The 11,682-nt window shown below is 50.0% G+C and overlaps 1 protein-coding gene across 1 annotated transcript; it reads left to right on the top strand.

Moving 5' to 3' along the window:
- Window positions 1–327: 327 nt before the first annotated feature.
- LOC129386551 (uncharacterized) lies at window positions 328–9,685 on the top strand. The gene is made up of 2 exons (XM_055074620.2): window positions 328–2,533; window positions 9,057–9,685. Exons 1-2 carry the CDS (start codon window positions 2,132–2,134, stop codon window positions 9,381–9,383), a joined length of 729 nt encoding a protein of 242 aa, XP_054930595.1. The 5' UTR covers window positions 328–2,131; the 3' UTR covers window positions 9,384–9,685.
- The last annotated feature ends 1,997 nt before the right edge of the window (window positions 9,686–11,682 follow it).

Here is an 11,682-nt window from a genome sequence, read left to right as displayed (position 1 = left end):
TGTCAGCGGAGACTCCGCGTGCACCCGGTGACGTTACTCTCTGTAAAGTTGACCATTCAAGAAGCCTCGAGGGGCAACGCCGAATCAGTTTGGACTTGGTAGATTATTCTCTCACGCCTTCATTAGATTATTCTCTCACGCCTTCATGTGTGACATTTGACTGTAGCAGGAACTGTGACTATCGGTGGACAAAATGCTGGCCCAAAACTTTTTGTTGAACCCGCTGCGGGTGGCCCAGCTGCTATGGCGTTGCGCTGCTAAACTCGAGGTCGCGGGTTCGGCCCTGGCCGCTACAGCAACATTAGATGGAGGGCGAAATCCAAAATAAAAAACACCCATGTACTTAGATTTAGGTCATGTTAAGGAACCCCAGGTTGCCAAAGTTAATCTGGAATAGGCGACTACGGCGTGCCTCATAATTAGATCGCGGTTTTGGCACGTAAAACCCCGGACTTTAACGAATTTTTAAAACTAAGTACTGCGCTATACTAGGTCATCGATTGCACTTGCCGCTTTCATGAAAGGACATGCTGCAATCCCGTTGGAGCCCAGCTGAATGCTATAAAGGAACTTCTTTTGCCGTATACCGAAAGGCAAATTTTCCATTTCTAGAAAATGTCGTTTAGCCTGGCGATCGATCTCAAAACCACTGCACATCTGGAGCAGTAGTGTCACCGTCTGAGCTATTCAGGGACCAATCTGATCGAACAACTAGAAGTGCTGCATCTTTGAAAGAAATTAATTATGCACAGATATCCTACAAATTACTTGGCGCGAACAATATAAATCAAATATAAGCCTGCCATATCTTACTGTCCTGCTCTGTTTTGATGGTGAGCAGGAGTACGTGTTAGGACCGTCATGCATGTTTTTATTTGCGCTGGGGACAGGATGTGCTTGGATGCATGTACTTAGTATTCCAAAAGTTCTTGCAGTCTCTTTCGGTGTTTACAGACAATGATCGCGTTACAGCTTGGGTTTGGCCCTATGAGCAACTAGGCAACTTTCGCGACGAAGACTTTTCAACAAGAGCTTTTTAGCCGTCGCCATATTGCCCTCTGGGTTGTTATAAGCTTACGTAGGAACCTGCAAAAAAAAAAAAAAAACTGCGGATTTGTGCTAAATCCACGCTCGAACAGTCCATATAGGACATGCTTTCGCATCACGATGCAAAGGTTTACGGAGCCTCCAGGTTTCGCCACTTCTGTTCCGCAGTAAGACAGTTCTGTAAATAAATGTATTGAAAGTACACGAAAGGGTGCATCGATAGATACGAAGGGCGGAGCCTGCTTTCTTAGTTTGAAAACATAGAAGGGCATTTTCATCATTACGCACAGGATAAGATACAGCCTTTCGTCGGTAAGATTTAGTAGAAATGTAAATTTCTGGGTTCGGAAGCGCACTTGTTTACGCGGCATGGGTTAAACATCTTAAGTTGTATTCAGTAGTCGCTAGCAGTGGGATTTGCAAGAGCGCACGAAAAGTTACAAAAATACAAACATAGCTTGACTAAGCTGTCATTACAGACCACACGCCGACCATTCGTCGCGTGCCAGAGGACGAGCTGGAGGTGGAACTTACCGCACTGGACCACTACATCTTCGACGCCCTGACCCAGGTCAGCTCTCCACTTCGACACTCGACGGTCGTTGCCGAAAGCCTCAGAAACGTGCAGAATCTGACGCCTAGCATTACCGCCTCGGAGTGGTTGACATTTCTTGGGCGCCACCTCGCCGACGTCGCCGCGAACGTGACCACAACGACTCAGATACTGACATCGAACCGGGGTCTCCTGACCGCCGTGAGCACCTTCCACGAGCAGTTCGAGCACGCCGGGTTGCTCGCGCACATCGCGCGTTCCTTAGTGGTGACCTTTGCCAACCTATTCGCGGGTCGAGGGCAAAAATCGAACACCAGCGCCAGCGATCCTGTGGTCTCCGCTGCGAACAAAGCGAGTTGCCTGTCCCAGGTAGAGGACGCCTACGGCCTTGTCCTGGCCGCCAACTATGCCCGCTCTAAAGCCTACGACAGGAACAGTGTGGACGACCTGCTGAACGAGATCGTACGCTCCGCCTTCGCACTGACCTCGCCGGCGTCGCGCCGCGGAGTGAACGCAAGGTCGCGTCTCAAAATGCTCCTAGTGGACCTCTGGCCGGTCTTTCGGGACGAGTCCTTGGAAGCTCTGTACGAGGACTTCCCTGATTCGGGGAGGACATATTTCCACTACTTCGTCGAAAATAGAAAGAGCATCCGCCGTAAGCTTCTGGAGTCGTCTCGGACCTTCGCGAATAACGTGTCTGTGCCCACTGGACGTTACTTCAATTACGACGTCTTCAGCAACAGGCTGGCGGTGGCGGTCGGCACCGTCGCCCATCCGCTATTCTACGCCCACGGTACGCGCGCCATGAACTTTGGCGGCCTCGGCCTGCTCTTTGCGAGGCAGCTAGTCGGCGTCATCGACGCACCTGACGTGCACAGAGGGCCGCAAGGCTGGCGAGTGGTAACGGACAACGGCGCGGACGCCGGGAACACGGTATGTATTCGTCTCCTCGCCGTTCGCTCTATTCTCAACAATAAATTCATAGCTGCAACGGAACCTTCGCAAGAAACTACGCGGTGTTTTCATGGCTGATTCTGCAGTCAGTGGTGATGGCCGGATCTCCGTGCAAACCTTACCGGCCCAACTTGCTGGTGTATTGAGCAAGAAAATCAGGAGCGGATGCCCTAAGCTACGACACTTGTAACTTGCAGCATTGGTTGTTCAGTGGCTATGGTGTTCTGCTGCTCATCCTGAGGCCACTTGTTTGGTTCCTAGCCACGGCTCGCGCATTCTGGCGTGGGCCGAATGCAAGGTCAATGAAGCACGCGCCTACCGCGGCCATCGGATGCAGAATGGGACACTAGGAGGGCAAAAATTATCCTGAGCCCTTCACTGCGTCGTTTCTCACAGTAACTGCGATACTTTCTAAAGCTAAAGATCAACCAACCAATCAACAAATCAATCAAGCAATCCTGACCAACGAAATTGGAGCATTTATTTCGCTTTAAGCGTTTCAAGCAGAAATGTTTTGGCGTCGAAAATACTCTTTTTGTGCCCTCTAAGGGAAACTTTACCGTGTGGTGCCGCCGCCTTAAAAATTATCGCTTGCAAACGGCTTTGCTCACTTTGATCTTTGAAGGTATATTTCTTCCTTATACCTCTGTTGAAGGTCGTGATTATATGCTTATGCACAGTAGGATTGATTACGTGAACGGAGTGAGTTGAACGAAATGCGTGAAAGGTCTATTGACCTTTTGCGAGGAAGCTACCACTGCGATTCGAATGAGAGCCATTGAAGACTTGGCACTCGCAGTTTTGAACAAGGTGCACGCAGCCAGTGACAAAGAGTGCAATGTCTTCATCGGCAGTTTTGAGGATTGAACGAAAAAGCAAAAAAAAAAAAAGAAACGTAAGGATACGAGATACAAATGTGACAGTAGAGATTACAGAGCAAATTTGATAGCCAATACTCTCAACGAGGTTAAGAAGAAAAAAAGAATAATTGGGCAGACCATGTCATGCACAGAATAGATAAGCAGCGGTCTGTCGGACCTACAGAACGGGTATTGCAAAACGGCAAATAGTTACCTGGAGGGAGTAGATTGTGAAATCTGAAGGCATATATAAAATCGAGTCGGGTAATAACTGGAGATCGCTGAGAGAGGCCGTCGTCTAGTAAGATATGCCATAGAAAAGGCTTGGTAGATGAACGCAGGTCCTAGCAACTCGTATATGAAAGTCAGAGAAGCTGTATAAGATACTTCTACGCCCTTCGGAAGCCCAATGGGAGTCTGGTTTTTCATTGTCCGGAATCTATCCATAACATTGCAAACGCTTTGCCTCACTCCGCGCAATTCCTTCACTATGCTCGACTCTTTTCAAACGTTTCTTTATATTCGAGGTCAGCACTTCTATTGACAATTTCAGCAAGAATGTCCTGGATGTCGCCATAATGTCCTCTGGGCTGTCGTTTCTGCGAGTAAACTCCCGTGCAAAAGCATTGCAGAAGCTGCCGCCCGTGCCTTTGTACCCACGCGCCACAGACCAGAGAGAAGGTTGTCGCTATACACTATAAACTTTAATGTCCGCTATGTCCGGCGCATCTGTTTCTGTATACTGCGCCGGCTCAACCGACGCCGGTCGACCTACCAACATAGGTCGTCTCAGGGCTCTGATGCAGCAGGCTGCATTGCTAGCCGTTCTGTGGCTCGCATTAGACCAGGAGTGCAGATTTTTGGGCTAGTTGGTTGTCGCATTGGTTGTGGTTGTTGTCGCAATTGTTCTCGCAATAGACACCGACCGCACAGTCACTCGATGCTGCATCCACCTGATGTTCGTGGTGGCAATGAAGATGGCAAGTCTTTCATTGCATGAAGTTTCCTGCAAAAATTACTAGAGGACATTGCGATCGTTCGCCTACCGCGGGAACGGTACATGGCAAATATTCTTGCTTGTGGCTGCAGGCCTTCTCGTGTGGTTATATTTTGTGGGGTTCTCACCCGTGCTCTTGGGACAAAAGAACGACGACACAGTAGGGCAAGCAATTACGAAGACATTTATTGCACCTTTCATAGACTAAATGCCTGCTAGCCGAGTTGCTATCCACAAAACATGCCGATGGGCGCGCGACAAATCGAGGAAGTCCGACTCACCGCGACCGGATAGCCAGCGAATATGTTCGCCCCATGCTAGACACCAAAGCCTGGTCGTTCGCGCGTACGGTCACGCAAAAGGCGGCGCGTTCGAACGATCGTGTTCGTCCATTCCGGGGTAGGCCTCGCGAGACGGTCTCGCAGAAGCATGGATCAGAACACGCGCAGAACGTCCGCGCCACTTGCCGACCCGAGCCAAAGAGAAAGAGCCTACTCCCTGTCGCGCCGACCAATGCCGCCCTCAGGTGGCGCTAGCAGTGCCACACTCGCGAAATCGCTCGTAATGCGCTTCAACAAGACCGACTGCCACGGGCTCCAAGCCATGCGGAGAAGCGGGATTACAGGAGACGGGAGCTATGCGGGAAAACAACTTATCAGGGGATGCGTGAGAGTCGCGCATCCCCACATCCCCCAGCCTTAAATCGCTACATAGTCAGCGAAACAAGTGGCGCTCTTGTAAGTGGCGCTCTGTCCCGTCTCCTTCCTAGTGTCGTGTGGGTTTTCGCGCCTAGTACCCAAGATCATTGTGACCAACTCGCCCAACAAGACGTCCTTTTATGAAACATGTCACACGGTCTAACATGAACGCGTGCTTCGCGAACAAGGTAGTACATGTAACAGTGGCCGCGCCGAGGACGTGTACACACGCTGTCCATAACATGCGAGCCGACATTGTCCTTCGGGCACACCGCTGGCGTCCGCTGGTCACAGTAGCGGCTCTGCAGACTCAATGTCATGATTCCAGGACAGGACTCCGGAAACGGCGACGCAGTAGCCGGTACGAGGAAGCGTCGCCCATCTGGCGAGAGCCACAGTAGCTGTTGGTGACTGCCGGCTCTTTTCTCTGCCGCCGAGGGTTGGGAGCCGGACACAGGCGGCCGCCGAAGTCGCTGCACCGAACTGGCCTCAGCATCACCATTGCCTAGGGTGGCTCGATCGTAGTCCGGGGCAGCAGTGCAGACTATGTGCAGATGACAGCAAACCAGGGGTGACTCCAATGACGCTGCTTACACTCAACGCACTCGGCAAACACTACAGTAGTGCAAGGGAGAGGAATTCTGCATGCGCATCGCCCACGTGGTACGATGTTCAACTCGGCTAGCAAAAGATCGGGCAGCTACTCAGGTGCTAAGTTCACGTGAACGAAGCTCGCTTCCTTGAGTCGAACGAGTAATTTCAATTCATGCGAGGCTAACTAGAATGAGGGAAGCAAAGTGCAACACCCCAACGTCATAGTACACCAGGTTGTGTCCCTCCACGTGCGACAGGCAGCTTCATAAAGCCTTAGGCCTAAAGCGGCACTACTCTGACAACAACCGGCATCCAAAAAACAACACCCAAAATGGGCGCAAAACAGGCAGCCGCGAGGAGACGTCAGTTCTGAGGCGGTCCCACCCCGCTCGGTGCACACAGCATCCGAGTTGAGGGCGCCCACCGTCCCAGACGGTGTCGGAGCGCCCTGTGCCAGGCTGCAATGTGCGTGCGTGCGTGCGCGTGTGTGTGTGTGTGTGTGTGCGTGTGTGCGTGCGTGTGTGTGTGTGTTTGCGTGCGTGTTTGCGTGTGTGTGTGTGTGTGTGTGCGTGCGTGCGTGCGTGCGTGCGTGCGCGCGCGCGTGTGTGTGTGTGTGCGTGCGTGCGTGCGTGCGTGCGTGCGTGCGTGCGTGTGTGTGTGTGTGTGTGTGTGTGTGTGTGTGTGTGTGTGTGTGTGTGTGTGTGTGTGTGTGTGTGTGTGTGTGTGTGTGTGTGTGTGTGTGTGTGTGTGTGTGTGTGTGTGTGTGTGTGTGTGTGTGTGTGTGTGTGTGTGTGTGTGTGTGTGTGGTATCCAAGATTCGGAGCAGGGGCGGCAGCTGCAGTACGATCCTGGCGAGAAGCATAGGGAGTAGTAGGGATAGAGTTAGGTAAATAGGCACTGTTGTATGTCCGAGACGGAGCTGGCCATCAGTTGCGGCAGTGACGAGCGATGTGGCCAATGCGACAGCAGTCGAAGCAGATAGACTTGTCGTCAGAGGTGCGTCATTCGGACGGGTTGCGGAATGTAGCCAGAAAGGACTGTCGGGGACGACGACGGCCGCGAGAGAGGTGCTGTACGCTGGGTCGACGACCACGGGGAGTTGAGACCCGTTTTCAAATTCTCGTCGGACTACGGCCTGGATCATCGCAATCGTGGCTGGTGATGGATCGTTGGGCGTCGCGGAGGCGAATGGCGAATAGACGACCTGGAGCTTGCGGCGAACGCGTCGCGGCGACATTCCTTGATGATGCCATCAATAGTAGAAACGTTGCCGAAAACCGGCAAGTTGAAGCCGTCGTCTGCGATACCCTTTAATATGTGGGCTACTTTGTCAGTTTCAGACATCTTGTCGTCAGCTTTGCAGTAAAAAGCCAAGACGTCTTGTATGTATGCGACGTAGGACTCTGTGAGGCCGTGAACGCGCGTCGCCAGGGCGTTTTTTGCTGCGACCGTGCGCCCGAACCGGTCGCCGAAGAGTTCGCGAAGTTTTACAGCGAAGCTGTATATGGCTAGCCGATTCGTCCGTCCGTCTGTCCGTCTGTCGGTCGCCCGTACGCCGAAAACTCCTCCGGCGCAACCCCATGAACTTGCACGAAAAAACAAGAGAAAGATAGGCGCGTGATTAGCCGACACCACCTAGATAGCACAAGGCCTGTTTACTCTGATCCATAACGTCACGCTACATAGCCCAAAATTTCCATTGACAAAGCTTGCGTGATGAACGCGGTGACGTCAAAATTACTGTTGCCTACTCGGGAGCATCCCCATTAGATTCCATGGCAGTCGGGCCAGGTAACATGACGTCATGGATCAGAGTGAAAAGGCCTTGTGCTGCTAGGTGGTATAACATTAGCTGCGCCAGGGGTGACGTCGTTGCTCTCCGTCACAGCCGGGCGCGCACGCAGCAGTTTCTCGCCGCCTCCGAAATGGGTAAGCCACGCGCCATACGTACTCCTTAGGCGTAGGCAGCTTTCGATCACCAACGCTGCGAGCAGAATCGGGAACGAGCTCGTCTTCGCCGTGCCGATGCTGCAGCCAGGGCACAATAACGGGCTATAACCCGTGGCCCGCGGCCGGCCGGCTCCCAGAGCCGCGACTTCATCAGAGTCAAAGAGATAGAAGAAGCTATTTACATAAGAAATTCTGACCACCCACGAGGCTTCCGTACTCACTCGCTTCACGCGTGCCAATGCTCCGCGGGCGCTAGGCCTCGCTCTCCCAGGATGCAGACCACGTGGCTCTCGTACCGACGAATGTCGTTAAAAAAAACACTTGCGAAAAAACTTAGCCTGTTTAAAAGTTCAAATACACTACAGCAACTGTCGCCTCGCTCGAGAAAGCCCGCCGCCAACGCTAGCGATCAAAATCCACGCTATCCCTACGCTTCGGTTCAAGCAAAGGTCTCGAACGAAGCATAACTGTTAAAGCTATCCTCCGATGCCCCAAGAGGTCCACGTTAGGCAGCCAGATGGCGGGTTCTCACCCGTGCTCTTGGAACAAACGAACGACAACACAGTAAGACAAACAATCACACGGGCATTTATTGCACCTTGCATAAATGCCTGCTAGCCGAGTTGCTATCCACAGAACATGCCGATGGGCTCGCGACAAATCGAGGAAGTCCGACTCACCGCGACCGCATAGCGAGCGAATATGTTAGCTCCATGCTGGACACCAACGCCTGGTGGTTCGCGCGTATGGTCACCCGAACGGTGGCGCGTTCGAACGATCGTGTTCGTTCATTCCGAGGTAGGCCTCGCGAGACGGTCTCGCAGAAGCATGGATCGGCGCACGCGCTGAACGTCCGCGCCGCTTGCCGAACCCGAGCCAAAGAGACTACTCCCTGTCGCGCCCGACCAGCCCCGCCGTCAGTTGGCGCTAGTAGGGCACACTCGCGCCATCTCTCGTAATGCGCCATCTCTCGTAGTGCGTAATCCGGCATCAAGCCACGCGGAGAAGCCGGATTATAGGAGATGGGATCTATGCGGGAAAGCAACATATCAGGGGGCGTGAGAGTCGCGCGTCCCCACGATTTTTATGTTCTATGTCTTTCTAAATTTCCAAGCGATCAATTTTTCGAAACACTGCAACGCAGCCTCCGCACGCATGCGCATGTATTGACTACTACTATATTTAAAGGCAACATTTTGTTGAGTACGATATATTTGCAAAATACCAAAGCTGTTTTCAGCTAGAAGGACTAAGTTTGGGCAAATCCATATATACCGTACCGTCATTCCCGCTCTGTCTGAACCACCGCGCCTACAGCTCCCGTAGACATTAGCGCCAGACTTCGCTCTAGTAATTTTTGTCCGAAAGTGTGTTTCATCCAAATACGGGGACTTGTTACGCAGAGCCGCGGCCACTTGGAAGACGCTCGGGCCCTCGAGATAGCATTCACGGCACTCGCCAATGCAGTGGCTTACGACCGGGACCAGGGCAACCAGGAGGAGCGGCTCGTCAGCCTCGAAGAGTTTACCGGCGACCAGCTTTTCTTCATCACCGCCTGCTACAACTCCTGCCGGTGGTCTTCGCAACGGCGAATATCGGTCGTGTGCGCAGGCGCCAGGGGCTTCGGCAGCTTCGCCACGGCTTTCGGCTGTTCTAATGGCCACACCCGTGGCGTTGTTGCCGCTAGCAACATCAAGCGAAATGCCACCGCGGTGTCTGGACCTGCTTGAACTGCCCCGTTTCACTCATCGTCGCAAGTTATACTCTAGCCTGTCTGCGAGGCAAGGCTCATTTTACGAGATTTTCTGAACATGTAGAGCACGGAAGCACGTCAACTTGAGACGTGCACTGAGCCCGCAGTCCTGGTGCATGCGAAATGTAGCCTCGCAGACCATGGTTTTAGATTTACAGTAGCATTAGCATGGACGCAGAGTTATAGTGCGCTTTTTGTGTGTCGCGAACGCCTTTTTTCAGTTTTTCCTCTTCAGAGATTCTTGTTTAGTGCGAAATCAATAAATACTTACGCTATATTATAGCTTTTTTATTCAGGTACCCTAAAGGCCCTTATGGGCATTACATAGGGGGGGGTTAACAACAGGAAATTTCAAACACAAATATAGAACACCGTGGTAAAGATCACCGAATACAACAAGCAAATATAAAAAGAAAAAAAAGGAAAGAGAATTGCATACATGATGAAAACAACAACAACAACACTCCGTACAAAGCATGTAGATACACTTACAATGCGTCAAAGGCATAAAATTCTGCTTTTACCCAACATGCGTAAAACTGCGCTTCAAATTACTAACAAATGAGTCATGATCACGTATAGAAGCAATTTCTTTTGGCAGCTTATTCCAGTGATGAATAGCTAGAAAGAGAGGTGATTGTCGCAGGAGATTCGTACGTGCAAACATGGGACGCACTTTGAAGGGATGGTCGAGGCGGGGAAAAATTTTTTGTGGGGGTTTGATATGGGATGCTGTAAAGGATGACGGGGTATGATACAATCTGTGGAAGTGGGAAAGCAGTGCTAACAGTCGTCGTGTTTCTAGAGACGGTAATTGGAGGGACTCTTTGATAGCCGTGATGCTGGATGTTCTAGAGTATGTTTTAGTGATGAAGCGTGCTGCTTTATTTTGTAAAGATTCCAGCTTGTTTATTAGGTAAGTCTGATTTGGATTCCATATTATGGAAGCGTATTCAATCTTTGAGCGAACTAGAGCAGTGTAAGCTAATAATTTAGTTGACTCATTTGCTAAATACAAATTTCGCCTAATGAATCCAAGTGTTTTATTTGCTTTCGAAATTATTTCATCAATGTGATCATTCCATGTAAGGTTAGAAGTTAAATGGACTCCCAAATATTTTAATGTAGACACATTCTCTATGCATATGCTGTTCATAAAATATGAACTTAAGTGAACGTTACTGGCTCTGCTAAATGTCATTGTTTTAGTTTTAGAAACATTAATTTCCATTTGCCATTGCTCGCACCAAAGTGAAATTTTGTTTAGGTCGGCCTGTAAAATATTAGTGTCTTCAGAGGTGATAATTTGTCTGTAAAGAACGCAGTCATCTGCAAACAATCGAACTGTTGAGGTCAGGTTGTTACTGATGTCATTAATGTAAATTAAGAATAGGATTGGGCCAAGTACGGATCCCTGAGGAACGCCAGATTTAACTTGTGCTAAAGCGGAAAAGTGATCATTTACGGAAACAAATTGGTAGCGATTGGTTAAAAAACTTGAGATCCAATTAATAATTTTACCATGTATGTTAAGCCGGCTAAGTTTCATCATTAAGCGAGAATGGGGAACTTTATCGAATGCTTTCTTGAAGTCAATAAATATGGCATCGATTTTTATGGAATCGTGAACAGCTTGATGAAGATCAGTTATAAGTTCAAAAAGCTGTGTTTCACAGGAGCGTCCTTTCTGAAATCCATGTTGATTGTTAGAAAAGAAGTTATGTTCAGATAAATATTTCATAACTGCGGAAGATATGATATGCTCAAGTAATTTACATGGAATACTAGTCAAGGATATAGGTCTATAGTTTGAGGGCACTGATCGGTCACCTGATTTATAGATGGGAGTGATACGACCGACCTTCCAGTCATCTGGTACAATTCCTGTATCTATTGATTGCTGGAAAAGGGCGGCTAATACGGGAGATATTATAGGTTTAGTCATTTTAAGCATCTTTGTGCAGATGCCGTCTGGACCTGGCGCTGAGTTATTCGAAAGTCGATCGATGGCCGATTCTATTCCCTCTGGTGTAATTATGAGATCATTCATAGATGAGTTAATTGAAGGAAACGTAAGGTCAGGTGTAATTGGATTTTCGTTTGTGAATACAGAGCTGAAAAACGAGTTTAATTCAGTCGCAGCTTCAGATGGTGAGAGTAGCTCACCGTTATTAACGATTGGTATAGTGGATTGAGAAGAGTGTTTAGGGTTAATTACTTTCCAAAACTTTTTCGGATTGTTCATTATCATGCTGACGATGTCACCGTTAAAAAAC

The sequence above is a fragment of the Dermacentor andersoni genome, chromosome 4 (assembly GCF_023375885.2).
Source record: "Dermacentor andersoni chromosome 4, qqDerAnde1_hic_scaffold, whole genome shotgun sequence".
In the NCBI taxonomy this organism is placed as follows: Eukaryota; Metazoa; Arthropoda; class Arachnida; order Ixodida; family Ixodidae; genus Dermacentor; species Dermacentor andersoni.
Note: the sequence above shows the minus strand (reverse complement) of the source record. Positions and strands in the feature narration are given on the sequence as shown.

What these genes read in the sequence shown, in the direction of transcription:
- LOC129386551 (XM_055074620.2), top strand. Translation starts at nt 2,132, where the DNA reads ATGCTCCTAGTGGACCTCTGGCCGGTCTTTCGGGACGAGTCCTTGGAA. An exon ending in GCGCGGACGCCGGGAACACG is followed by an intron (nt 2,534 to 9,056) that starts GTATGTATTCGT and finishes CTTGTTACGCAG; the next exon opens with AGCCGCGGCCACTTGGAAGA.